Source organism: Coturnix japonica, chromosome 32 (genome assembly GCF_054131305.1).
Source record: "Coturnix japonica strain WE chromosome 32, WE-NBRP24, whole genome shotgun sequence".
In the NCBI taxonomy this organism is placed as follows: Eukaryota; Metazoa; Chordata; class Aves; order Galliformes; family Phasianidae; genus Coturnix; species Coturnix japonica.
In genome coordinates this window covers 2,418,946-2,446,606 of record NC_140694.1, presented here as the reverse complement: position 1 = coordinate 2,446,606, position 27,661 = coordinate 2,418,946, and the positions used below count along the sequence as shown (strand labels likewise).

General features: G+C 39.2%; 1 protein-coding gene across 8 annotated transcripts in view; it reads right to left on the bottom strand.

Annotated features, from left to right (window-relative positions):
- Positions 1 to 27,661, bottom strand: part of LOC146755455 (receptor-type tyrosine-protein phosphatase T-like) — a 353,697-nt gene that overhangs the window by 47,526 nt on the left and 278,510 nt on the right. For 7 of the 8 annotated variants that reach the window (XM_085525430.1, XM_085525436.1, XM_085525431.1 and 4 more), the window contains one exon: positions 11,481 to 11,606. In XM_085525430.1, the coding sequence (XP_085381556.1) occupies positions 11,481 to 11,606 (126 nt within the window). Of the gene's footprint in view, positions 1 to 2,585; positions 11,181 to 11,480; positions 11,607 to 27,661 lie in introns of those variants that run through there. The other variant, XM_085525437.1, reaches the window with a different exon arrangement.

Sequence of the window (27,661 nt, the reverse complement as noted above, 5' to 3'; positions counted from 1 at the left end):
AAAAAGAACAAATCCACCTTGGGGAAGATTAGTTGAAGAACTCTGAGGCCCTGAATTGTAGAGGCCTTGGTTTTTCAGGGGGTTTGTCACAGTGCAGAAAGAAATTTAGTATTGCTATTGATACTCAGAGATGCTTTCCTACCTCATGTTAAATGTTTAAATATTTGCGAAGAAAAGGGTTTCTCTTTAGATGCAAGATTGGCATGTACACTTTTCTAACAAATGAACAGCTTGAATGGAAAAGATTAAAGTGCTAAAATATGCTTAAAGTTCTAGAAAGAGATGAAATAGATATACTCCATAAATCAGGCCAAATATATATCTTCATAGTCCACACTGCCAACACACTAAAGCATCAGGGACAGAGGAAGCCCTATGTGTAACAGCACTCACTTGTTTTACAGAGTTACAGCTCATTCCAACTGCTTTGTTGGTTTGGAGTGGCACGCTAATTAATACAATCAGAAGAGAAAGTTTCAGAAATCTCCCAACAGCGCACATTAGCATATACTGCCGAGAGACTTGATAGAGTTCAAAGCTTATCTTGTAGCCTACATGCTCCATGTTTGCTCAGAGCAGCAGCTGGCCAAGTGATCTCCCTCCTTCTCAAAGAGCAAAATTAAATTAGATTAGATCATCTATTCTCCCTTGTAGAATTAAGATCGTGCCATGAAAACAAGCAAATTAGCTTTTAAAACCCTGTTTCTCACTTAAAGGGTAAAAGGCTGAGGGATGATTTCTGTACCAATTCAGCCAAGCTGCAACAGAATGCACATACCTTTTTTTCTAGGCAGCCTACAAGAATCAAGTGTGGCCCACTGGACTTGAGGCTGTGAGTAACAGGGAAGCCTGAGGTCAATGAAGAAGGAATCGAGGGAAAAACAGAAACAGTCACAAGGTTTTGAGATAGATGCACAGAAATGGTGTATTTCCTGGGATGGGCTGAAGGACCACAGAGTTCTGAGAGCTGCTTTGTTTGCTGCCATGTAAAAACACTCCAGACAACAAGAAAACTTGGTTCCTAGACAAATTATGACAAAGAACATTTTAGGAAAAGAAACGCTCACAGTATAAAGAATAGAAGGAAAAATGTAAGGGATAAGACTCTAAGGACCTAAAAGTTATCTTGAAGAACAAACGTTTGTGGATGATGAGTGGGATGGAGGATGAACACTTTGAATTCAGATACTGCAGTGATGCTAGATGCCACATTAGAAAAGGCACAACAGTGAATGAAGTTCAAAAGGGGCCATACAAATAAGACCCTACATTTAAAGGCTAGTTGCTCGCATTGCATCACTGCACACCAAGCTGTGAGGTCAGTTGGCACAGATGCGGTTAAACAAGCTTATAAAAATGTGTTTCCATTAAATTACCATGTTGCAGCAATTAGACACACTCCAGAAGATTGTCCTATGCAATCTGTTCTAGATGAACAGCTAATGAGAACTAAGCTAAAATACGATCTGGTTATGATTCCTCTTTTTAATATTCCCTCTATTACTAAACAGCTTAAACCTATAAAATGGAAAGGGTGAAAGATATTTGTCTGCTATGGTCAGATGGAGTAATCAGACTGGCCATGAGAGCACGTAATGAAGGCTGTGGTGCATCTTCACTCAATCAGCCTACGCTGCATCAAGTATAACAAGAACTTAATTTAAGTTATTGTAGCTTGATCAGTTTGGCTCAGGGTGAGCAAGAAGGCAACCTCAGCTGTACTGCCCAGATTCCCCACAGCTCAACCTTCACCACTGTAATTGTACAGATTAAAAGAAGATCTGTTCTGAAAAATCTTCAAATTAATCAGGTCTGTTATTTCAGGATATTGAGGAGTGCCGGCCACTCACTGCCCCTCTGTTTGTGCTTTCAGCATGTTTCTGCCCACTGCTTCTGTTGTGTGCACAGAGGCACAGCCATGAGACTGGACCAAGACATCAGCTGAAACTGCATCCTGGCTCAGCCAACATCCATACGCTGCAGTAGGTGGCATTTTCAAGGATCAAAGGGATACAGTCAGATCTTTAATGTGAAGAATAGCCTTATTTCAGGTGAACTAAGAAGGCTTTTAGACACCTGAGCCATGTCTTTCATTTCCTATTCTGCTTTCCCTAAAACACCCTTAAGATCAACTCTGCCATTTCCTTCATATTAACTCTCATGTTTGCACTGTAAGTAAGACTGAAGGGGAAGACCAGGAGAAAAAAAAATCTGTTTCCACAATTAGAAATATAAACCCCTAATAGTGATAGTAAGAGTCTTTGTTCTGTTTGTACAAGGCTGACTCTTAGTACTAAGTATAAGTACTGCAAATAAGGGCTTGACACCTCTCTATTTGTGAGCTGTACTGAAGACATTATGCTAAAAGTCAACCATTTCTCAAGGTAAATGAGAGCTCCAAAGGGCTGTGTCACAGCCTGAAATGTCTCAACTCCCTGTGAATTCCCTGTGACTTGACTGGTACCATTTTACTGCAGCTGTTCATTCAATTCAGAGTTCACATCGTGAAACATGACAGTGAGAAAAGGAACTGATGAGAATTCACTGAGTGCAGCTTTTCATTTGAAAAGATCCTCAAACATATAAAATTGCTTTATTTTGCTTAATTTTCCACATTTAAAAGCATAAATTGCATTTATTTTTCTAGTCCATACTGAAAACAAGCGATAATTTGTAGTATTACAACTTTCATCTCAAAGGAATACAACTGCAACAGTTCCCACTCCTTCTGAAAGAGGTGAATGCTATAGAAGGCATTGGATTGCCTAATGCAAGGGATGCATACATTATTTTTTCTCATGAGAATATGCGAAAGCTGTTGCTATCAGCTTCTTTTTGTACACACACAAATGACTTTCAGGAAAACAGACCTTTCTTTTTTTTTTCCTTTTATGTGCTGAATTACATGCACTAAAGATTTACTATTGGAAATGGGAAATGCTGGTATTTCCTAAGAACAAAAAATGACTTAGGGCTCTTAGTAGTCACAGTTCTCAGCAGGATCACTTAACTGAGGTTATTACCATTCAATCCAAACAACCTGCATCCTTTTAAGGACTGAAGTATTTAAAAGCCTAGACTATGTACTCTGCCTATTATGAAATCTCATCTCATTTATTTTGAGGTTGGTGGAAAGGCTTTCACTTATTTCACTACACAACAAATTAGGCCTATGGTAAAGTTAAATAATTAATGACACTGGAATCTTAGATACCGCAATACAGCTTTGTGCTCTGATGCTGAGTCTGGTTTTGTGAGAGAAGTAATAGTAATAATAAAAGTAGAAAGATGAGCTTACTGGGAAGAAATAAAACAGGAAAAGTACTGCATTAGTCAGACAATCATTACAACATACAGTACCCTTCAGTGACTGTATCCAGTATCCACTAAATTCAAAGGACTTCAGGAAAATTCCACTGACTTGGTGTTAAGCAGCTGCGAGGAGCTGAACACCCATAGAGAACTGCCCAAGACTCTGCTATAAAAGCAGATGATGGACTGGACCTTGACTAAACCTTTTGCCTTTCCTGTATTCCATTCAGTCTCTGCTCTGAATGCCTCCAAGGTTTTCCTCTGTTGCTTTCTGATCACTTCTGAGATGTAATTTTGCCTACTGTTTCCTCAGCATTTCCTTTCGTAAATCCTTATCTTTCAACGTTCGCTCCTCATTCACAATCTTATCCAAAGATATCTTATTCATATCTAATCTATCTTGACTTTGGCCATCTGTCCATACAGACTGCTCAGGTCATTCTTCTCTCAGACTTATTCCTTTTTGGGTCTACCTTCTCTAGATGACCTTAGTCATTGTTTTTCCTCTGTTCCTTAGTAGCCACTACTTTCACATTTATCAGTTTTACTATACCAGCTTCACCAGAAAGACCTTCTCTGAGCCTCTTCCTACTCACACATCTTGCTCGTCTTCCTATAGCGCACTTCTTTTCTTGCTCCAAACCTTCTAACAAGTGGAGTATAAAACTATCAATCTTCCCTTTGTTATAGGAAGCTACAGAATTAACTACTTAAAACAAAAGATCTTAGTCACAGGATAAGTAAACTCGTTTTCTACGCTAGCCTTATTTTAACACAACTATATTAACTTCTGTGGCATTTAAACTAGATCGTATTTATCCACTTGGAAGAAACCTAACATGAAAAGAAACATTTCTTTCCAACTCTCTAACATTTTCAAGTTTTAAATTAGAAATGTTTTTCCATTACTTTGGTTATACAGCGCCTTAACTTGGCTCTCAAACAACTACCCCATGGCACGTGGACAGCACGCCCTCATAGTCTGCATTGTTCCTAATCTAAGATGCTGAAAAACATCAGTTCCTGACAGAGCCAACAGGTTCTGAGAAAAATGAATATGCCTGGAACTATGGAAGATAAACATGTATAACAATGGATTTCTTGTCCTTCCTCCTAGCATGATGCTGAACGATGTTATGGCATTGCTTTTTAAGTGTCATGGTCTCTCTAATGGTGATAATGGAAAGGTCCTGGCACTCACAAACAGTCCCACTTCTGACTTTTTCCACTGAAAAGGATCAGAAATAGACTCACAACAGTTCAAACGTACCATTTAACACATCAAGTTGCAGTAACTACATGCATTCCCTACATGTTTCCTTCACGGTCATTAAAAGGCCTTCCTAGAAGTCATTCTTTCCACCCTCTTTGATTTATCTTGATATGTGCATGTTCAGAGCAAACTACGCTCCCTTGCTAAGCAAGATGACAGTACCAAAGTGCCAACTACATGGAAGCTTCTTCTGACCTCTCACAACGACGCATAAGGAAAGATTCTATTTCACAATGGACTGACAAAACATTAATAACCGGGATGTAGCTTCCTTCAGAAGCGAGCCTCTGGAGAGCTAAGAGTTCTTAATTAAATCAACTTCTCCTGCATATAACATCACAGAGTAGTTGGCTGACTTATGCTTATTATTTTTCAGCGCAAGATTGTTAATTTACAAGTCTGTAATTTCACACGTACTTTAATTCATTACTATTTATGGTCCACCCAAAATCAGTAGGTCTAACCACAGAAGAAATCTACTTGGTGTTAGAATACAGGAACACCAGATAGAAATCTAATATTTGGTACGAATCACCCTCAAGACTAATTGCTTAGATTTGCCTTCCTGAAAGCAATTGTGTGCAACAGAAGTAATTGCTCATGGTCTTCACTGCTAGTTTCCCTTGGCTGAAAAGCAAATTATATAGTAATGCAGGTATGATTTACTTACAGATAACCTAGACCAGAGAAAATAAAAAAAATATGGATGACAATATATTCCTCTGAGGGAAAGCTAAATACTAACACTGGGCTGCAAGCAGCTATTAAAGAATCAGCTGCAGTAATAGCTTCTGGGGAGACCCGATAGATAGCATAAGTGTGAGCAATTTAAAAGGTGCAGTTCAAAGTAAGTTCCCTCTAGTTGTTTACAATGTTCTGTCCATCCCAAAGCTGTATGGATAAACAGCTGTATGGATGAAAATCATTCATTTTCCCAATTCTAAGCATTCTTAGGTACACTTACCTAAAATAAAATCAGGGGAAAGATGTAAATCATCCCCCCAGACTCAAGTCAGTTTAAGTTAGTGATGAAAATTCAGAAGAATTATTTACAATTGTTACTATAAAAGCCAACCCCAAAATACAGACACTAAGTGAGATGGTAAAGAGCAGAATTAAAATGCACTGTGAAAAGTCTCCACAGATCCCTTTTTGCTCAGACCTTAAAAGCTGAGAAATTACTTTGAGTTCAGTCCCCAGTCCCCAGGCTAATCTATTTACTCCTATGGAAGTCAGAGAGTGGGAACAAACATATTTCACTCATTCTTAGTAATTTTCCCCCACAAAAAATACTTTTTGGAGAAACAATACATAGACAGCTGAGCCAATTTTCCTTCTCCCCTCTCAGACAAAATTGGATCATGATTCATCATAGACACAATTGGGTTTTAATTTATTCCTTTAACAAGTTTGTTTATTTTCTTGTAAGCAAGTATTAATCCACTCTGACACAGGAAAATGTTAATTCTACTGCACTGCCTTTCAAACTTAAAAAAGCTGAGTCTAACTCACGTTGGTGTTTACTCTAGCCTTGAAGAAATAAAACTAGAAATGCCTGATGTGTGTACAGAGGTCCTCTGTTCTTTGGGTAGGCTAACACTGACTGCACATCACTCCTCTCTGAATGAAACTGAACAATCCTGTCAGTCTTCTGTGTAGGCATAGATGGAAAGTTTATCATCTTCCCCAAAGAAAGCTGTTCCACAATTATTCATTCACACTAACTTCACAGTGCCACTCGCTGCAAAGAAGAAGGTGACACAGGAAAGCATTTGGCCTATTAGAGAAACATAAAACTTCACTCAGTTCAGTGGAGTCCAAGTAGAATTTAGCCATCTGGTATTCAGATATACATCATGCCTATGATGTTCACTTGCTAAATGGTTATTTCATGAAGCAATGCTAATGATGATAACCCTTCTGTTCTTTCAGTGAGAAGCTTAGTGAGCCCTCCAGCTACTGGAACAAAAGTACACGCCCAATTAGATGAGAGAAGAGTCCCCATCCCTTATCTCTGCTGCAAGAGAAAAGAAAAAATCCACTACAAGTTCAAGAGAAGCAATGCAATTCAAACACCAAGCACCTCTCAAGTTAGGTTCATTTCATTGTGTCATGCAATACCAACTCACATACGGAAGTTCACAGGACATGTTTGTGTCTTAACCTTACCATTATCTCAAAACATCTACAATTATAAGGTGTCAGCACAGAACCCTTCTCCATATTCATGTGAAGACTATAGGACAAATGCTGACTGCCATCTCTGAAGAGTGAACCTCTTATTTCAATGTTGCACTTGCCATTAGGGTTTAAACCAATAGGGCAGCTTGCAGTCTCTTGGTACTACCATACTCTGTCTTCTGAAGCACTGTGAAACAGTTCAAATGCTTTAGCTCAGCTGTAAACAGCAAGAGTGCAAATGCAGTACATGCACACTTCCATATCTGTGGTGCAATGCTACTTAGCAGCTATTTGAGAAGCACAACATAAATACACACAAGAAAACCCACAAAATTATGTACTCGTGGCATTTTCCACAAACATTTGCAGCTTCCAAACTGTCGGTTACACATTTCAAGTGAGTTCAACCCTTAGATAACAATGCATCCATTTCTAGCATGAAAATACTGCTGGCTGATAATGGGTCTTGTTGATTTTTGTGGTGTGAGGAAAGGTAAGCTGCCTGCACTCGGTAAGTGACACACTAATGCCACAGTGCTAATTCTGAATGCTCTGATTTCTTCTAACCTTTTAATTCAGCTCTAAGCTCATCTAAATTTGTTTCTTAGATAAACACAATGTCTACTTGATTCAGCCCAAAACAGCAGCGATATTGCTCATCTTTACAGGATAACTATGGATATACACACACACATACATACAAAGTAAACTAGCACTTACACTAAGTGCCAGTTTGTATAAATGAAAGGAAATCAGCAGTTGGGAAGATGAGGCCAGACCTTCAAACTGCTGTGTGCTGATTGCTTTCCACCAAACTTCACACAGCCAAACCAGCAGATTAACAGCCAGCCTAACACTGATGCACAAAGGCACATTGTACCATAGCTTTGCATTCAGAGGACGACTGTATTTAACACAATTAAAGTAATTGCTCCAGTCTAGTCAGCCCAGCAAGGTCTCCATTGGAGTTAATTAGTAAATGCCAGTAAAATACTTTGAACATGCAAATGCTAAATGTTAAATACTTCCATTATTAATATATTCTCACAAATGCTGCAAGGGTAGGCAGGTGCAGGGTTCCTGGAATGCTGCAGTGTCATAACATGCAAAGTAAAGCCAGTGTTTTTCTTAGTTTTAACACAAGAACTTGTTCCATGAACCAAGCTTTTGCCTCTGATATACACAACAGCTCAGGCCTTTTTATCAGCAAGGAAGCATCTTCTGTCATTCAACACAGACTAGACCCCCATGTTCATCTCAAATCATCTAATACATAAGCACATAAAGACTAGTTATTTGCGGGGAAAGAAAGAATAAAAACTGCATCAAGCAAATACAAGGAGCAGGATATAACTACGTACTGTAGTCTAAACTTCTGGAACAGAATTACAGCCACACATCCTGCCAAGACTCTTATACAGTGTATCAAACCCCAGCTTGATAAGAGAGCTTTAGGCAAATACCCAAAAAAGATAAGAAGGTAATGACTGAAGGCATTAAATAGAGAGAAGGAAGCAAAACATTCTGAATTAAAAGAGGTTAAAAGCACTGGGTCATACTTAGTCCTGGGAAACAAAGACTTAACCTCACACAGCTACGTCAGAGATAATAAAAGAGAGCAACAACTGATTATTCTTCCTAGTCATAGATAGAGAAAAAAATAATGAGATTAAGCCATAAAAGGGAAAATGGAAGATGAGTACTGAGAACCTTTATAACTCAAAGAGTGGAACAAGTAGCCCAGAGGCTGTAGAATACTCATCACTGAGGAAATTCAAGCTTAAGTAAACACCCATCTGTTATGGAATATTCTGTTATAATCGCTCCTGCTATCGTGCAAGGAGGTGGAAAGAGTTGCACCAAAGTCTGGGGACTAGATACCTACAAATTCATTTATTTCAGGTTGTCTGAAACGTTTATTTGAAACAACAAACATCTGGTTCTTAATCCTCCAATTAACACAGTTTCCAGCCCTAAGGAATTAACCACAGAATTCACGACAAACAGTTTATTTGCTAGCAGTGGTGTAAAACAAATTGCCTACAAACTTTTACATGGCTAATAGAGCAGTTTAATTGTGCTTTTTTTTGTCCCCCTCCTTTGAGGAGCACACTTGGATTTCAAAATAATATAAATAAAAATAGGAAGTCATCCCTGAGCAGAGACCTTTGCAGCAGTGTCTGAGCAGAGAATTACATGGTATAACAGACTCAGGCTCTCATTCATGATACTGACCTCCTCTGAAGAGCACTCTGAGATCTAACGATGAAAAGGACTGTAAAAAGCACTAGATGTTATCATTAGTATTCAGGAGGATGGAATTCTGTGACTTAGTTCAATTCAAAGGGACCAGCTTTCATAAGCTGGTGCTTATGAAAGCTGACATTTTAAACAAGGAAATAGCTCTGAGAGCAACATTAATGTGGGCTGACCAGGATGGGGTGAGGCCACGCTTTTCTGCCAACGTCTCCCAGCAGGTTGTGCTGCAGACTTGTTTAGTATCGTGGAACCAATTTAATGTCTGCTCACTCATGCTTTACCACTTTCACAATACAGTATTTTATGCTGTTTCCAGTCACACAAGAACTGCATAGTGCCTAAAACAGCATCCTGATCAAGAAAACACACATTACTGCTCACAACTCTATGCATTCTTGCACTCCTGTTGCTCCTGCCCATGCTAAAAGAGATTTCCTGCCTCCAGTTGGCCACAGTTGCTTATTCCAACCACTGTTACCACCTTTGACACCCTTGCAAACTCGATGGATTTCCACCCTGCTGCTTTCAGCTGCTGTGGATAAATTAAACAAAATAGAAAGTCAATCACCAAATGTTCTGGTACTCTGGCTTTAAAGATGTCTCTGATTGTAGGAGTGGAACATGCTGTTCATCAGTTTATTTGGCTGGCTTTGCCACTAGATGATTTTTAAGTAATCCTTTATTCTCACAAAACAGACTTTCAAACAAGTAACCAATACAAACAACATATGCATTAAGATTCCATCCAGCAATACAGACTCCCAGTAATAGCGCTAGCATCTCTGCAAGCTTAAGGCAGTTTAATTGACCACCATAATTTACCTCGACGTTAGCATCATTTGGACAGCTTTTGAAACCATATTTTTGTTAGTGGAGAAATGTGTTCTGTACACATTTGCTGTGGTCAACCTTATTTTCCTACCTACTGATTTGACTTTCTGCTCTGCATGACTAGTACTGAGAAAACAATTAGTAAAGCGAAGCACTTTGTCATTGCCCCTCATACCCTTTAAGCTCACTTAAATGGCGTTTCAATATCAGCACACTATAAGTTGTTAGAAGCTTTCCCTCTTCTGTATTTCCATACAATTGAGATATCTGCATTTCTTTATGTTGCTTTTTGTTGTTGTTGTCATTAATTTGCAGTTGCTCTAACACTTTTATGGATCTAACTATTAGTGCTACCTGATAATATGGAACACAGCACTAAGAGAAAGAACCACACACATCTCTATCTACTTCTTAATTGGGAAAATCAATTCTGAAGGCCTTGTTAAGAAACACACTGCACTATTCTGGGGTTTGTTTGCCATCCCAGCCTGTTGATTGCCTATCAATTTCTCCACAGACCCAGCATCTTCAGATGATAAAACACTTTCAGATGGAAGCCAGGAAGATAGATTTTTCCTTCACATCTGGAGTTAGCAAAGTACTGAACTTTTCCAGTACAAGCCCTCCCATTAATTCCTTGCCTTCCAGATGGCATCACAGCTATGTCTGTTCCTATTCCTTCAGATCATTCTGAGATCTGTAAATTCAAATAACTGCCATCTCTCCCTAGTTAGGTCTACCATGAACAGGGACTGTGACACACACAAGAGCTGAAGGTGAGGAGATGTAGAAATAAAACTGCCCTCATTGAGAACACATTCAGAATAATGAAATGCATTCTTACAGACAAGACCAGAGACGTAACTTTCAGAATTAACTTTTGGGATACCAGAGTCTAAACAAATAGTCCTACAAGTCACATGCTATGAAAGATTCAGTTACTAACAGTTTCCAATCTAGGCTGTAATTAAAACAAACAAACAAACAAGTTTTCTTATTGTTTTGTTTCTTTTAATAGCTTTAACACACAGGGATGAACACCAGCCTGCCTCTCCACGGCTACAGCAGGGAACTATTGTTACATCAGCTCTCTGTGCTTCCCTTAACAGGCACCTGGCAATTTCAGGCTTCTTAGCCCAATAATTTACAGTCATATAAATACCACAACAACAACACAAGATGTTAATTCTGCCAAGTAGTTCATGCTTGTCAGAGTGCAATCAATTAACTGGAACAAATACTTTAAGACTGCAGTCAAGTTGGCTGGCCAGTTCTGTTTGCCATTGTGTCAATTGCTTTAGAGCAGGGACTTCAGCTATTTCAACTGCCAAAAAAGCACAAACTATGGTTTTCAGAAAAATATAGCGCCTTCTCCTAAAATATGCTTTTCTTCAGGGTCAACAAAGCATTCTGTGGGATTTATGCCATATACACCAACATATAATGTTAGTTTCCATTAAGAAATAAAACCACTGGAAGTTATCATTATTGTGAACTCTTCAGAGAATACTGAAAAGACAGTGGTGTTATGATGTGCTCACAATATATGTCAGTAATCTGTTCAGGGCTAACAGCTGATCCTCAAAGAGTAACACCTCTGCTGCTGCTGAGGCTTCTCACTCACCAGTTGGGACTGCAGGATCCATCGTTGGCTTTTCCCAGGTATTGATCTGCTCCCAGGTAAATCCATTGGTTCCCAAGGCCACGCTATAACCACAATTACTGTAGTGCTCATCAAAGGAACAACCACCTAAAAGCAAGAAAAACACATACATTCCTGAATTAATATTATACATAATCATGACACTAAAATCATTTAATTTCTCACACCTAGGTTTACAGAGGGAGAAATTTGGGGAACAAACAAGTCATGTATAATATATTTCAGAGAGCAGAGAAGGTATCCAGAAAACAGTTTTGAACATTCAACCTTTTTGTGTCCCTTAGAAGTCTTTCTTCTCACATTGCTGCTCTTCTCCTCCATCAGCTCCCTTTATTTCCACCTATTTTCTTAACATTTTCACGGACAATTGCACATAACAAGCACACGCATTTGGGTCCCAGTGCTGGTATTTACAGAAACCTCCAGGTCAGATTTTTTAAAGAAATAAGAGAAAGAAAGAACCCAAATGGCAAAGACAAGCAAAGTATCCCTATACTACAGCAATACACGCTTGATTTCACTTGAGATTCAAATTACACTGGGTTGGGTTGCACTTTGAGAACTTGCATCCTTCCTTGCAACCACCTCTTATGCTTAATAACACAAAGTCCTATGTGACACATGACTACTTCTCCAGGCCTTTCAGAACTGGACCTCACAGTGTAAGCCTTTAATTTCTCTACAATGGGAGAATAACAAGAAGTGGATAGAAACTGGCATTCACACCTTCCAGACTGTTGACTAAGTGATCTTTCCTACTCCGGTTCCTGAAATACATGAATGTGGTTCACTGCCACCTGGCAGCTGCCTGAACACTTACAAATCAAGATAAATGCATTGACGGTGGGGGAAAAATATATATTTCAACACATGCTCGTGTGTCAGGCAAACTAATTCAATTAGTTTATCCCCATTTAGTACTAGTGGATCATTACTACACTGCTGAACCTCCCCTTCCATTGCCTCAGGTACATTCCTCACATCTCCCCATCTTGGTTTGCCAAACATATTGTAGTACTGGCTCTATTACATGAGGTAATTTGGGTGTTTGGGTTTTGACCTTAATTATGACAACAGTGTCACTGCTCTGCTTTTGTTTTCTCTTACAGAAGCAAGGAGAAATCTCTGGGCAGTTACTCCAAAGTCAGCTGGACATATCTAACACTTCTGGAGCTGCAGGGACTGAGCACTGCTCAGGGCTACACGATCTTGCTGTGCCAGCCAAACTGCCAATTGCTCCTGACACTAATCAGAGTTATATGCACAGAGACGTTCCCGGCTCTTTACCTTCCCACAGGCTGCATTCCCTACACATGCACAACGAATAGCAAGTACACAAGTGATCTCTGGTTTCAATTCAATAACCGTTACCCAGCAGTGGGTCATTTAAGCATTCTTTAGTTTTAACATGTGTTTTTTTTCTCTACGTGTCCCAAGGAAGACCAAACCCATCTCAGTTACATCAAAATTCCTCATACAATCCTTATTCTGCTAAAGGACTTAAAGTGCACTCCAACCACAAATGATTTTCTAAAAATTCATGTCAAAATTCACACAAATTATTCCTATTTAAGCACACGCTTGAAGGATTTGTTGGATAGAGTACCTGACCGTAGTCGGTGTTGTTCAAGTTTAAAGATTAAGCTTGTCGTAACAGAAAAAAATTGTTATGTTGTGTAATTTTAATATAAATAGTTCTGAGTTTAGCAGATTTTATGACCCTTGCAGCCTTGCCTGCTCCAGCAGAGACCTTGCAAATGTATTTCCTACAGCATTTAAAAGTAGTTTTTGCTTTAAATTTACAGTTCTTGTGAGGCTTTCAGAGCTGTCAAAATGAGCAGGACCGCACTTCATCTGTTTCCCTCAAGTTTTAATTTAATTTAGGTGAAAAAGTTCAAGTTTAAAATATTAAATGTGCTTATTAAAATGTCTGACAGAAAAAACAGGTGCTCTGGATTGTCTGTGAGAAGCATGCAATGCAGCCAAAAATCACCTTCTCCCATAGCGAGCAGGCACAAGAGACAATATCAAATACTCTGCTCTCCGTCTCCACGCAGGGCATTCTAGTTTTAATAGATTCACTCTAATAGGAGGACTTCAGACAAACTCCATTTACACAACACCTCTCTAAAGCACGCTACAGTACAGTAAGTGGTGCTGTCTCTCAGCTCTTCCTTTGAAGGAGTTGCAAATAAATACTCTGATCAAGACATGCAATTGTACGAGGACTCGCGTACAGAGAAAATTACGCAGGTGCTGATAGTCTCAGAAGCAAAATGAGACGACAACAAAATACAGGGTAGAAGTCCTTATTTAACAGGGAACCTAATTGCTGATATACAGATACAATTAGCCAAATAGATTGTTTTATGTACACAGAGGCGGGTGAAGTTGGAGGGCAAGCTGAACAAGGATAGTGAGAGCTTCTGGAAATTAATTGGGAGTTTCCACTGATAAGAGACAACACCTTAAGAAGCTTGAAAGTGCCTTGAATGAAATTCAAGGCTAACCCGTGTGGTGAGATTGGATAAGAAAGGATAAACCATGGAGAGCCTTAAAAGCAGCTGCAAACACATCTACATTTCTGAAGAAAGAAAAGTTAGTGGAGGAACCACCAAATGCAAAGTGACAAGGCAATAAACCAGAATGATTAATTTACTGGAAGCAGAATTGGAATTTGGAGAGGTGAATTTGCAGGAAATGAGGACAGGGGGGAAAAAAAGCATTGGAGTCGATTCTCAATGCTCGGATAAGCAGAGTGGCTGCACAGGGAGCACACAACGGCTCAATCCTGGTGATCAAGAAGAGGAAAGCACCTGTCGGCTTTGTGCTAGAGAGTGGCACAAGGGACAAGAACTAAAAGTGGACCTAGTTGGGACGCAGCCATGATCACCCGTGAGCAAGAAAGCTCTTTCTCAAACAATCTGTGCCCTGTGGAAGTGGTCATGCCCAGCCTAGCACAGCCCTGCCTTCTCCTCCCAGAGGTGCCCTGCTGCCAGCCCCCACTCATAGACACCCACTGCAGATATTTAGAGCACCAAACTCTGCTTTAATCCATGCATATGGCCACCAGATCAAATAGGATCACCCCATCCATGCAACCAGCAGCACCCCACTGCCCATGGAGCCCACAGCCTGGTCCAGGCTGCAGCAGGCTCTGAGCAGAGCAAACCGTGCATAAGGGGAGAAGAGAGAGTTTAAAGAGAAGCACAGCATCTTGCCTCTTCTGGGGAATACTGCTGACCCAACTGATGAGTGTGCTGTTATGTTCAAGTGTGTGTGCGTGAGAACAAGCTCCCAAGCAAGATGGCAAGGCAGCAAGGTGAAGGCACACGTGGCATTTGCACAAGTGCTAACCTGCTGGGATGGAGCCATCCGCTCTGCTACATGAGCAGCTCATTGCCAGGTCCTTAGAAATTCAATTACTCCCCACTGATTAATTTCAGTCTAAACAAAAAAATGTAATTACGGACTTTAAATGCCTACTTAAGTAGGGATAGCGACTCCAAAATGGCATAGTAGGCTGAAACCTGCAGGTGAGTTCCTTTCACTGGCAGCAGCACAAGCTTAATATTTACTATTTCCTAAGACATCACCTGTATGGATACCTAAAAGCTACAGCTCTGCAGGAACATAACAAGAGAAAAAAAACCACATAGATAAGTTCCATCTTAATACAAAATCAGCCACTGCTGAAACAAAACTGCTTGACTGCAGAACAGGGATTTTCATTAACAGAGAGAAGATAATTCATTATAAAAGATATCATGAAGTGAATTTAGATTCTAGGTTTGCACGTCACAGCTCTACCCACAGCGTCACAAAGCAGCTCAGAGGAAAAGTAAAGCACTTGCACACCAACCAAAATAAGGTTTGGTGTCTTCGTTAATAATTAACAGGGCTAAGGATTTCGGGATGCAAACCAGAATCTTTCCATTAATCAGCTAAAAATTAAGTGAAGAAATACAATTGCTAAGTAGGGCAAAAAAAGAAAGGAAACTGAGATGACTCTGATACTGTTAAGATAATGCATGTGGTGTTGACCATCTCTTTTCACACAAAATGAAAGCCAAAAAAGGATGAAGTCGTTCCCTTCCTGAAAAGGGTCATATTGAAGCAAATAACAGCTCACACAGGACAGATTAAATATCCCTTGTTTTACACTGCAGGCTTGTAACAATGCCACTGCTCATCTGAGTGATGCTAATTAATCTTGAACAGACCTATCATCAGTTACTGAGTCTTGACCCCGGATTAAATGTAAACCAGCCTTGCATAAATTGAGTGCCTCCTTTGAATATATAATTGAATTTGCAGAAGTGTGCGCCAGGGGGGTGTTTAAATAAGTGCACAAATATGATAAAAAGGACTTCACGCCATTATATCTAATTCAGTAAGCAAAAATAATGGCAGGGCACGTTCCAATTAGTGTTTGATTTATTTATTTTAACAAATCCAATTAGTAGAATGTTTTATAAAGTCATCCAATGTCAAACTCTCACAGACTCACTAGATAAAAAACAATACTTCTAAAGAGGGATAAAGAAATATACTAATGGGAGAAGCCTCGTTGGTTATCCTGTATTTCTAGATACAGACTGAAAATAACACACCCTCAGACAGTTCAATGAGGCATTTACAACATTCCCAGTGTGGGGAGGGGGGGAAGAGAGCAAGAACCTCAATAGTGCCGTTTGTCACCTTCCATGCCTTTGCTTTGGGGATAGAAATTATAACAGCACACACCATTCCAACCAATGCTTTTTCCCTGGAATACTTGTTCTGAAAATGGGTTGAAATTGATTCATTTCATTCTTAGCCTCACAAAATAAGAAGAGAGTTCAGGAAGAAACAGATGGTCATAGAATGAGACAGTGCTTGGGAATTGTAAGACTCCAGAAATTAAAACAAAACCAAACAACGCTCTCTGATCAATAATTTTTGTCTATACTTCACTGAAAGAGCTGCATTTGGCTCCTTAGAAAAACAATTTATTCCACACGATTTGTCTTACAAGAATCCATTTGTAATAAATTTCTCAGATTGCAGACTTCATGTAGCACAGGGTGTGCAAATCAACTTTGTGTTGAGCCACTTCATTTAAGACAGGGTAAATCTTTTCAAGGGCTATTGAGTTTTCTTTCATCAGGGGTGGTAGCTACAACTTCATATACCTTCTACTCCATCCAGAAAGGTTAACACAGAAGTCATCAGAAATACACGTACAAGCAACCAGAAATGCTAAGCTGAACAGATCCAACTTCGACAGACCTATTTCTGATGAGCACTGTCCAGTGACCTCAGCTCTCAACAGGCATCATACCAAAGAGAAGGCAGAGGGTGCTTGTCACTTGAGTCATCATTAGTTTCATGTGTAACAGCCTAGAAGTGATAAGCTTTGTGATTCTGCATAGTACAAGATAGGAAGTTTCAGAAAGGCTCATTCCTCAGAAAATCATCCTTCTGCCATCTTATCAATCTACTGTTGTAACTGGTTAATTTCAATCAATACCTCCTTATTTTCCTGAATTACTTCTATATTACCTGTTTTTTCAAGAAAAAGACTTTTGTAAAGAGAAAAGTTGCCTTTACCATCTCAAAACCTACCACGTGTTCGCTGCATATATTCAGAATATGAGGAAGATGCTTCTCTTTAAACTGCAGGGAAAGCTCTGGTAAGGTTTTGTCCCTTAGTCACCTGAGGGTCTACACCAGAAGAAATTAAGGAGCAGATTCCCCAGCATAAAACAAGGTATAATTTTCTTATGTCAGTTGCTTGAGCTCATACCTAACAGAAATTCAGATAACACAACTGTGAAATGCAAATCCACATTTACCCTTCAAAGTCTTGTGTTGACAGAGCTGCATTTCTCAAGCTATCCAGAAATTTTGGGCTTCAGGAGGAAACACCAATGATTTCTCCAGTGCTTCAAACACATTCATTTCCCCTACAAGTACAATGACTTGTTGGTTCTCTGCTGCCATATCAGTCCTCACTGTCATGGGGTGGATTCATCTGCCACAGTGGAGATCCATTAACTTCCTTTCCATCTTACTTTCAACACAAAGTATTAGTTGGTTTGGACATATGCAAGGGAGGTTTTATCTATTCTCCAATTGTAATGTTGAATTGCTTTAAATATATACACGTTTATAAACCCAATGTTGTTTTAAGCTACAGCACCAAGTCAGTTCACCCAGCATGGCACATGAGCTGGCTCTCAAGGAATCCAGGCTTTGCAAATGAAGCTTAGCTTCAGGCTGCTGAAATACCAGGATTAACTTGCAGGAAGTTTTCGGGCCGGCCTATCTTCATGTAATTAAACTTCCAAGATTAACACAGGTTTTCAAAATCATGAAACATTCTTAAATAGACATTCCCCAATGGCTTTTGTTACACTTCCAGTTAATCATATCCTTTTAATTCATTAGTCAGGTAGCTTTCCACTCCTGTAGGAGGCTTCTGTGCTATTCACAGTATGATAAAATTAAGATTCCTTTTTTAAAATGCAAATTCATAGCGCTTTACTTGACTTTATTTTTGTACCATAAATATAACCAAGTTTTACTTGGCTCCAATTTCTGCTTTTTAAGTTCCACAGCCACCTTTTTCCTCCTAATACAGTTTTATATTCCAAAATTAATATTCAACATTCAGTAACGTTGCTTTTCTTTCCTTCCAGCATCTGAAAAGTGCTGGGTCTGGTAACTCTGTAAATCCGAATGGGGTTATCTAATGTTATGTGTACGGTGCATTACAACCACATTCTACATCAGCTATTCCACTGGAGCTCTTGGATCAGTCAGAACGCTCTACTGACTGACTTTATTTCAGCATTTCATAATGTCACATTGAATAGCTAGATATTCAGCCTGCAGAGTCATTTAAATTACATATCTATGACTTTCCCCATCCACTAAGGCAGCGGAAAAGCTGCCTGAAGGTAGCTCTTTTGCACTTATTTTCTTTATTCTATTATGAACCCTAGCTTTTTTATTTAATTTTTTTAATAAGCCTAGAATTAGTATGTTAGAGCTTCAAACAAGCAGCAGTCATCGGTTCACTCATATTGTGCATGGCGATGAATGAAAACAAAAAGATGGACTATCAGGAATCCCAAGGAGGATCTCCTTGTAGCTGAGATGCTTTCTTTGAAGACTTCTAAGCTACTGTCCTTGTGAGTTCTGGCAATGGAACAGAAATCATGTTAACTGCCACAACAGTGAAAAAGGAAAGCAGTTAAACGCAATCTGGTTGCAATCAAAAGTAACTGAAACAGATTTTTATCACTTTTAGAGAGCAAAAAATTAAGCTGAGATTTTCAGAAGGCATTTTATTACCTCAGTGCTTTTCCCGAGTGAAATAAATAACTCCTTTTCTCTGTGGTAGTTGCTGTCATTCAGTCTGCAATGACCTCTCTAATTCTCTCTGCATCTGACATTCACTGATCCTTCACCACATTTCCAGAGCCAACCTCCACTAACACCTAGCATGATCCAAAGACCACCCCTCCATTTTATACTCATAGAAAGCTACATACAGCATGCATAAAGACAAGGTAGTCATGATTTGATTACAGATTGTGCCCGCATACAGGTAATTTTAAAAATACCTGTTTCAAAGTTTTCCTCTAGAAACTTAAATCCAATAGTTTCATAGGTTCACTGAATAGATTCATAGAATGGCCTGGGTTAAACAGGACCACAATGATCATCCGGTTTCAACCCCCCTGCTATGTGCAGGGTCGCCAGCCACCAGACCAGGATGCCCAGAGCCACATCCTAGTTTGATTCTTTCTGATCAATACTGATTTTTTTTTGTTAAACTGCTTCTGAAGCACTCGTGCAATTTAAGCATCCAGCGTGGCATAGATCTCCAAAGATTGCTTCTTGATATTTAAGCTGGTGTATATAAAATGTAATAGCTCAACTGCATACCAGTCAAATACCAGAGAGTTACCTAGAAAAATGGATATAACCTGTTCAGACAGAATCTCATTGGCTCATATCACAATAATAATAACTTGCAATGAGTGTTGCAATTGACATATCTTGTTAAATTTAATTCTGTGCTTATTGGAAGTTACTCCGAGTGTTTGGCTGCATAAATAAATTTTATTGAGGTCTATCAATTTTTGCAGCTATGAGTTTGCACCTTCCATAGACTGAGGTCCACAAAATACTCTCTTATTTGTTGCCAGCAGTTTCAATTTACATGTAAAGTGCAGGGTTCAAGGATAGTAGGAGATGTGTTTTTAAAACTGTTTTCAGTTGCATCATGATCTTCATTTAATGTGTCAGGAGAGACTCAGGCCTTGAAATAACAGCAGTGAGCCAGCTGCTCTGTTCTCAGGTGCCCTGCAGTCAGGCTGGGGGCAGGATGTCAAATGCTGGATGGACTACGCGAAAGACCTTGCAAAGTCTGGTCAGCTGAGTGATGGCCAAGGCACCAACAATCAGCTGGACTCAAAAGTTAATTATCTGTTACTTGATTTTTGTTTTCTTTTTTAAGTCCATTTATTTTCTATTTTTCACACATTTTGACGTTCTTGAGTGCCCCAATTGCACTGTAATAACAGAAATGCCTTCCAGAATCATAGTACAGTGGGGGCAAACAGCACCAGGAGCCTTGTTATCCTCTGCAGCACACTGCAAACATGGGAATCATGGGAAGATTTGCTTACTTTTAGCCTGTAGCACAAATATCTTTGTCCAAAGAGCAAAACACAGATAGGTGCCAGGAAAGACTAGATCCCTGCCTGATAGCAAACGAGTCCCTGAAAATATATAGAGCTCCCTTTCTGCTTAACCAAATATCCAACTTAGGTATGTGAGCAGAAATGCTAAAGTGCCCCTCTAATTACAGCTTTGAATCTTCAACTTGCAGTGCCAGACCCAGAACACGCATTTAGCAGAGACACAGCTGTTGGCTCCTAAACTGTGTATTAGAGAAGGACAGCAGGGGAAAGGAGAAAAAATTAAAGGCATTAACACAAATGCAACTCTCTAATAGCAGCTCATATTGTGTTAAAAAGGAGGCCACCAGAGCACATCTCACCACACAGTGTTGTCCTGAAACAGCTGCAACCAGAGACAAAGCAAAGGTAATCTCAAATAATGACCATCAGCCATGTAATACTAAGGCAGTTCCACTAAGGGAGAAAACAGCTTCTCCTTCATCCTCTGATGCAGAAAATCATTTGCTAATAGAAGATTGAGAACAGTTCAATGCTATCCGCTCAGATCCTTGGTTTTAGAGGAATTCCAAACTGCACAAATGGGCTCATTTGTAATGTTTTAAGTTCACTACGCATTTCATTTCAAAATGGGTTCCAGCTGTGCTGTTGTTATAGAAAACCTGAATGGTAGCAGAAAAATAATAAACAGTATGCCCTCATCCAAAGCCTTCCTCCCATTTCTGGGATGGATCTTCTCCATTTTGAGTCTGAAACTTAGAATGCTACGTTTTAAATTGAAACTATTTCTAAAGGAGGATTTTCTGAATTCCTCTGTTCCTACTTCTTAAAATAGCATCAGTTTGAACCATGCCAGGAAGCATTATATGTTTAAAGCACCTCTTCCCAAGATATGAAAGGCAGAACATCAACACAATTACTTTTCAAGATACTCAACAGCCAATTTCTAGCAGGAAACCTTTTGCTGTCATATTTGGTCACGGTTTAAACCTTGTGTCATTGAGTTGAGAGACACGAACCAGGTACCCTGAGCTTCTTATCCCAAGTGCACACAGGTCTAACCTGTGCTTCATGCTCTAGTGCAAACATACTTGGTACAGCTGAGATGGCCCAGGGAAAGGCACCTAAAGATCCAAGTTTAGAACCTGGTCTGAATAGCATTTAACATACAGTAGGTCACAATACATCAATATTTCCTTTGAGTAACCTACAAGGATTTTGTGACGTTTTCTACATAGAGTGCAATACAAAACAGTTCTGCAGTCAAAGATTTCATCACTGTTCCTACATTGAAATAGTTCTGGCTCACAGGTGCGACTCAGATGCACAAAAAGCTCATTTGCTGAAGTCTAATTCTGGAAGAAGTCTTTGCATCACTCTAAGAAAGTAAATCCCTTTGCTTACAGAATTTCTCTTTACAGTAGAGGTCTAACAACGCTGCCTCTGTTAATTAGACAAACACTTACTCTACGATATTGTTCTATCCATACACCATCAAGCCCTAAAAAATTTCTCTCCCACTTGATTTTGGTAGAGGAAAGGGTATTTATGCACACAACTGCATGCACTCGCTTTACAAGATGACACAGGCAACCTCATTAACATGTAATGCATTCCCAGTGTCCCCAGGTGAAAGTGCAGATACTCAGAAGCAGAGATGAAAGCGCCATCCTAAAGATCTCAGCTATGCAGTTAAAATTGAGTGTAAAAATTCAAATCAACTCAGTGTTCTTCAATAATATTTTCATGCCAGACACTGTAATTTTAAAGTAATTGTGTAGAATCTGATTCATTAAATAGATAATGCTTCAAAACATTACAATGATAATATTAACTCAGAAATTAGATTCAGTTTCCGATCAAATGAATTGGTACTAAATATACCCATTAAATTAGAACCACATTGTAACTCCATTGATACTTCAGTTAGCAAGAACACGTAAGGCACTACTGCCAAAAATGTAAGAAATGAAGGTAATGCTTTCTTGGCGTTTGCCCCATGGTCCTTCTCTTAAGAAAAAGCAACTTAAGATCTTTCAGGCTTCAGATGCAGGTTTTAGCATATCACATCAAGCACAACAGTGACAAAAATAAGCTAGTCAGGTATCTCCATTTGTTATTCATGCACTTCCTAGCCTAAGAGAACAAGCATGGTACCGTATCAGACCTTTGTTGATGCCCCTGGGTTCCATCATAATCGCCTGAACCTGCACATATCTGAGGTTGGCAGAAGGAAAAGACAGCAGAGCACTTCATGCTGCTTCCAAAACAGAAGAGTGACAGCAGCACGTCAGACCAAAGGTCAGACATCTGCTAGACGTCACTTGGGAAAGATGCAGAAATAGGACATGCACACAACAGATCTTCTTCAAAACTCCTTCCCAGCCCCAAACAAGCCTCTCTCAAGTCAGTTGTTCTTTCCCCATGAATCTACCCAACCATTTTCAGAACCTTCACGTTTGTGATGCTTCTACAGCTGAACCGCACTCCGACAGCTGGCTACTACTTTCCTGGGGATACTTAGAGATGGGGTGATTTTTGCCCTTACGCAAAGCCATACAAGCACAGGACAGTGACGCTGTCTTTGCAGAGATGGCATTTACCTCATGTGCTGAACTGACACTTTAGTGATGAGAAAGGGATTACAGCGTATTGTTTTCCCATGTAAGTGACAGCGCTTGTCGGGCTGTACCCAGGAGGCATAACTGTTTTAAATCACATTCTGCACTTTGGGACAAGATAGACTTCTCACTAGGCTATCAGCCAACAGTACTTTTTTTTTTCCCTCTCCTTGTGAAGAACTGTCTCTCAGGGAGAAAAAGAATCGGTATACTTGACTGTATTGCAGCAGTTCTAGTAGTTTAAGGCTATTTTAAGATTATCTAATGAAGAGAAACCTGACAATGAGGTCCCAGCTGGAATAAAGATGTTATTTAACTACCTCTGAAAACACTTATCTGTGGCAGAAACTAATAGAATTTCCCAGAACTGTTACCACAATTAACATGGACTTTGAAGAGCAATATTTAACTAGCAGTTATCATTTTATTAGCATAAGGACTAAAAAGAATCAAGGCGATGGGCTTGGTTTCAAATGTAAAGATCATACCAAATCGTTTTGAGTAGTTCAAGTTTTACTTTAATGAAATCTTTCCCCTTTCTTCTTTTTTTTCCCTCCTCCTCTGAGAGATTTTATATCCATAAATCATCTGCATTCAAGTGCAGGACAGCTGGGAACATTGATTTATGGAATATATTTGACCTGACTTATAATTATGTCACCAACTTCCAAAAACACTGCTCCAACCTCAGCGATCCCACTCCTCACAGAATCACACAGTCTTCACGCTGTACACAGAGCTAATTGACGTAACGCTTCTTCTGCAGATTGGATGGCATCACGAACACTGAGTGAATTTGATTACACTCAACACTGAAAACAAGAATAAGTAGAGACCTTTTCTTTCTTCAGAGTGAGTTGACAGTAGCCACTGGGAATACTGCATGCATGACAGCAGCAACTAATGAAGGACTAAGCAATTATTGCTTGAGTCAAGTGCCAGGAATAAAAATTACATCATCTATTAGCAGAAAATCCAGCTTAATTACCTGATCATCTCTACCTGTACTGATTGAGGTAGAAAATATCAAGCCATTCTCAAGAGGACTATAGCCAATGGCATGGCATCCATTGGTATCATCACTTTTTCTTGCTGCTGTCACCAGAGATCATCTTGACGTGGCCTTTTAAGGCTCGACAGAGGGCACCATAGGGAGGACAAAACGATGTAGAAAAGAATATACTTCTAAGTCTCAAGGGGTTTGTACAAAACACTGTTTCACTTCAGTAAAAGTTCTCAGACTGCTCTAGAGTGAGGCTTCCACATCAAGAAAAAAAAACCTCATCAAAAAACACTGTTGTGAGAATGGTATCTTCAGACTTGCACAGGCTACACTCTCCTGAACACAAGAGATGGGGATGTGAGAACAAAGTTTACATTTACCTACACGATGGGAGAAAGCAAACCTGAGCTACCTCACCAAGAGGAAAGCACCAAGATGTTAAGCCATCCTACCACGATGCTTCTGGATGTGTAACTTGGTGACCTGGTCAGTGAAGGGGTGCCCATTAGAAAAATAGAGCAATCTGGAGTGTTTAGAGCATTCTGTTATTTTTCCTTTCTTTCTGTGTATTTCCATGAGGAGCCACTGTCTTTCCAGATTAATAAAGTCACACTCTTGTGGTCTTCTCACAGGGAAAGTTGTCAGTTTTACCAATAATCCTCATAGCCCTTCTTTGCATCTGTAATGTTCTGAATTAATCCTTCCTCTAAAGGAGCACCTAAGTTGTACAGAACATGCCAAATTAAGTTACTTTTTATCTGCATAACAGCATTCTTATTTTACCATCCTTCCTTACAGGAATTCGTTCCCTGCGTTAGGACAAATCTCTCACTCACCTCAATCTCCTTTTATTAATGCTCCAGCAGCTTTTTGTCACTTTCAGCTGATTCTCTATCTTTAAGTAAGAATCTAATTAATCCGGACATGCATGACCTTACACACTGCAATACTAAATTACATCCAATTTCGATTTCACCCCATTTCAAAGCTTTCGTTCCTCCAGTATGATTAATTTACTCTCTTCCAACTGCGCGTCCGTGAGTGCTTATGGATTACACATCCATTGCTTTTACATCAGGAGCATCAGTGAAAAGAAGTTAGATCTCAAGAATCATCCTTTACTCCTTTAGCCAACTCCTCATATAGAAGAAAGGTATACACAAAGTTAACAACACTCAGGTTAGTCACAGACTCAGCCATTTAATATATTTCTTCTCTAAAGATACATCCAGTCTAACAGTATGCCCATGCACTGGTTCCCTCATAAACTCTATCTTGTAGGATCTTTATGAATGTTTCCAAATACTTCTGATCTAAATTAAATCTTTATCTGGCTGTAGCAATCAACACTGCGCGATTCAGTAGTGACTGAAAAAATTTGTACCAGCTTGAGCCAATCTTTCACCCATCCAGTCCCACAGAGTTTATGACAGTAAAGGTTTTGACTACTTGATTTAATCTCTTAGATAAAGTCAGTGGACTGTCACGCTGGTACTGCTAAAACTGGGTAATTATTTAATAGATTCTGATTTCCAGTACTGTCAAATTGATGCAGTATTTAATAGATAGGAAAGGAATAATGAGAAACAAAGGAACAAGTATACTTGCTCTAAACCCTTCATTTAACAAGTTTCTATTTGACTTTTTCAAATCTTAAGTTACTGTTTTGACATGAAACATCAATGACTTAGAAATTAGTAACTCATAAGTACATTATCAGCTACTTCAAGCTTAGGTCTTCATTCATGGAGACTAGGGTGTAATTTTACAACAATGCTGACACGCACTATGTTTATAAAGCATGTTATTTCTCAAAGTGGCTTTAAAAGTTCATTTACATAAAATAATAATATATATGTATATGTAATACATGTAGACATAGTTAAGAATACCCATAATACCCTGTTTTTGCTAACTGTAAAAGTCAGGAAGTTCACTCCCCGTCTTTTATATGTGGATTGATAATAAGTATTGTTTTTCTGTTTTGAAAATAGAAATCATCTGTTAAGTAACAGTTTAATCACCTGTTTTTCATGTAAGAGCGACTGGCTGAAGACACCAAGTGAGAGTGCTTGGTTAGGAAGCAAGCCACAGAACCCTGTTGAAAACATTAAATATCTACCTTGTTTTATAGCACAACAACATGGTACTATGGTAACATCTGGGGTGTTCTATAAGAGAAACAAAACCACATCACAGAAACTCAAGCCCTTTTTTAAGGCTGTTTTACTAAATCACAATGGAATGCATTATCATCATCCTCTCCATTTCCACAGTCCTCCATTACAGAGCCGTCCAAGTTAAATGGTTATTCTTAACACCCCCAGGATAGAAGACTGAGAACTGGGGAACCGTGATGGAAATGAAGCCTTCTGCTGAGGAGCACAGTCCTCCTGTTACAATAAAAATACTGCAAGATTCTTCATATCATCTGCCTATGTTAATGCAAGCAAGACTTCCATTGCTTACCAACTGTGATGGTGTCAATAAGAAGCATAAGACACATCTGATGATTACTCACTTTAATGGTCCACAATGTACTTACATTTATGTGCAAGGACAATCAGTCCAGTGAGCTTAAAACCTTCTATAAGGCTCCTCTAGACCCAGTTTTAAACAACTATTAGTCATTCAAGATTTTCTCAGAAAGAGAGATTGCACACAGAGAAATAAATACATCTAGCAGGTGATCTTGTTTGTTTCATTCGCTGTAGAATTTCCAAATAGCTTCACGTATCTCCAGGCTCCTGCAAAGGTCACCTAATTCTGCCCATTAACATGCGATTTCCTACAGCAGATGGAGAAAGCTTCACCTGATTTTAATGACCTTTGCAGCCTTCATGAACTCTTAAGCTATTTTATACACACACACACACACACACCACTGTCTAAACGTTTTCAAAAGAGATGCAAAACAGATTACAGAGCTAATCATTATCTCTTCTTAAGATTTTTAAGTCATGTTCCTTTTCTGTATGACTTTCAAATAAGTATTATCTGCTTGAAACCCCTCAGAACACAGACATGTACAAAGACACTGCTGGATTATAAATGATTATGTTCTTAATGTTCTAAATTATTAAAATTGCTGCCTTTCAGCACCAGTGTCTTCTGGACAAGTATAAAGTGTTTTCCAAGAGCCTTAAGTCTTTTTGACTAAGATATCAATCACAAGTCCTTTTCAAAAATGGCTCCTGGAATGAATATCCAAACCCTTTTCATTTTGCCAGAGATGAAAACTATACCCAGCTGAATATGCAACTTTCTATGCACTTGTATTATCAGAGCACCCCAGAGACTTAAATGATGGTCAGGATTTGAACAAATTCATGTTATTGTGCTAAACCTCTTCATTTCTTTGGAATTTTTAATACACTGCATGCTTTAAAGAATCAGTAATGGGTTCCCCAGATAACCAAGGTTTGGTAGTACGCTGGGAGGCTGAGAATTAGGAATCCAAATACCAGCCTGAGATTTGTTGCTAGAATAACACTAATTTATCTACTAAAATGTTGGTTTCCTGTAGGGTCACTGAATAAAGCCCTTGTAAGAAGGCTAAAGGGGGAGAACTGAAGGACTACAGGCATAATTCAGTTTCTAAAATATGGTTTAGCTTCTACAGTATAGTAAAAATAAAATCTGTTGTTATCTATACACCCAATTTGAATTGGGCCATTCACGACGGTGCCAGCTTTCTAAACACCTGGCTCCAAGTATCTGCTTTGGTGACTTCCCCCTTGAATATTTCACAGTTCAGGGATGCAGACTGTAGAGAGTTTGACAATCCTTGAATAGAGATAGAAGTAACTTAGAGTCCTAAGT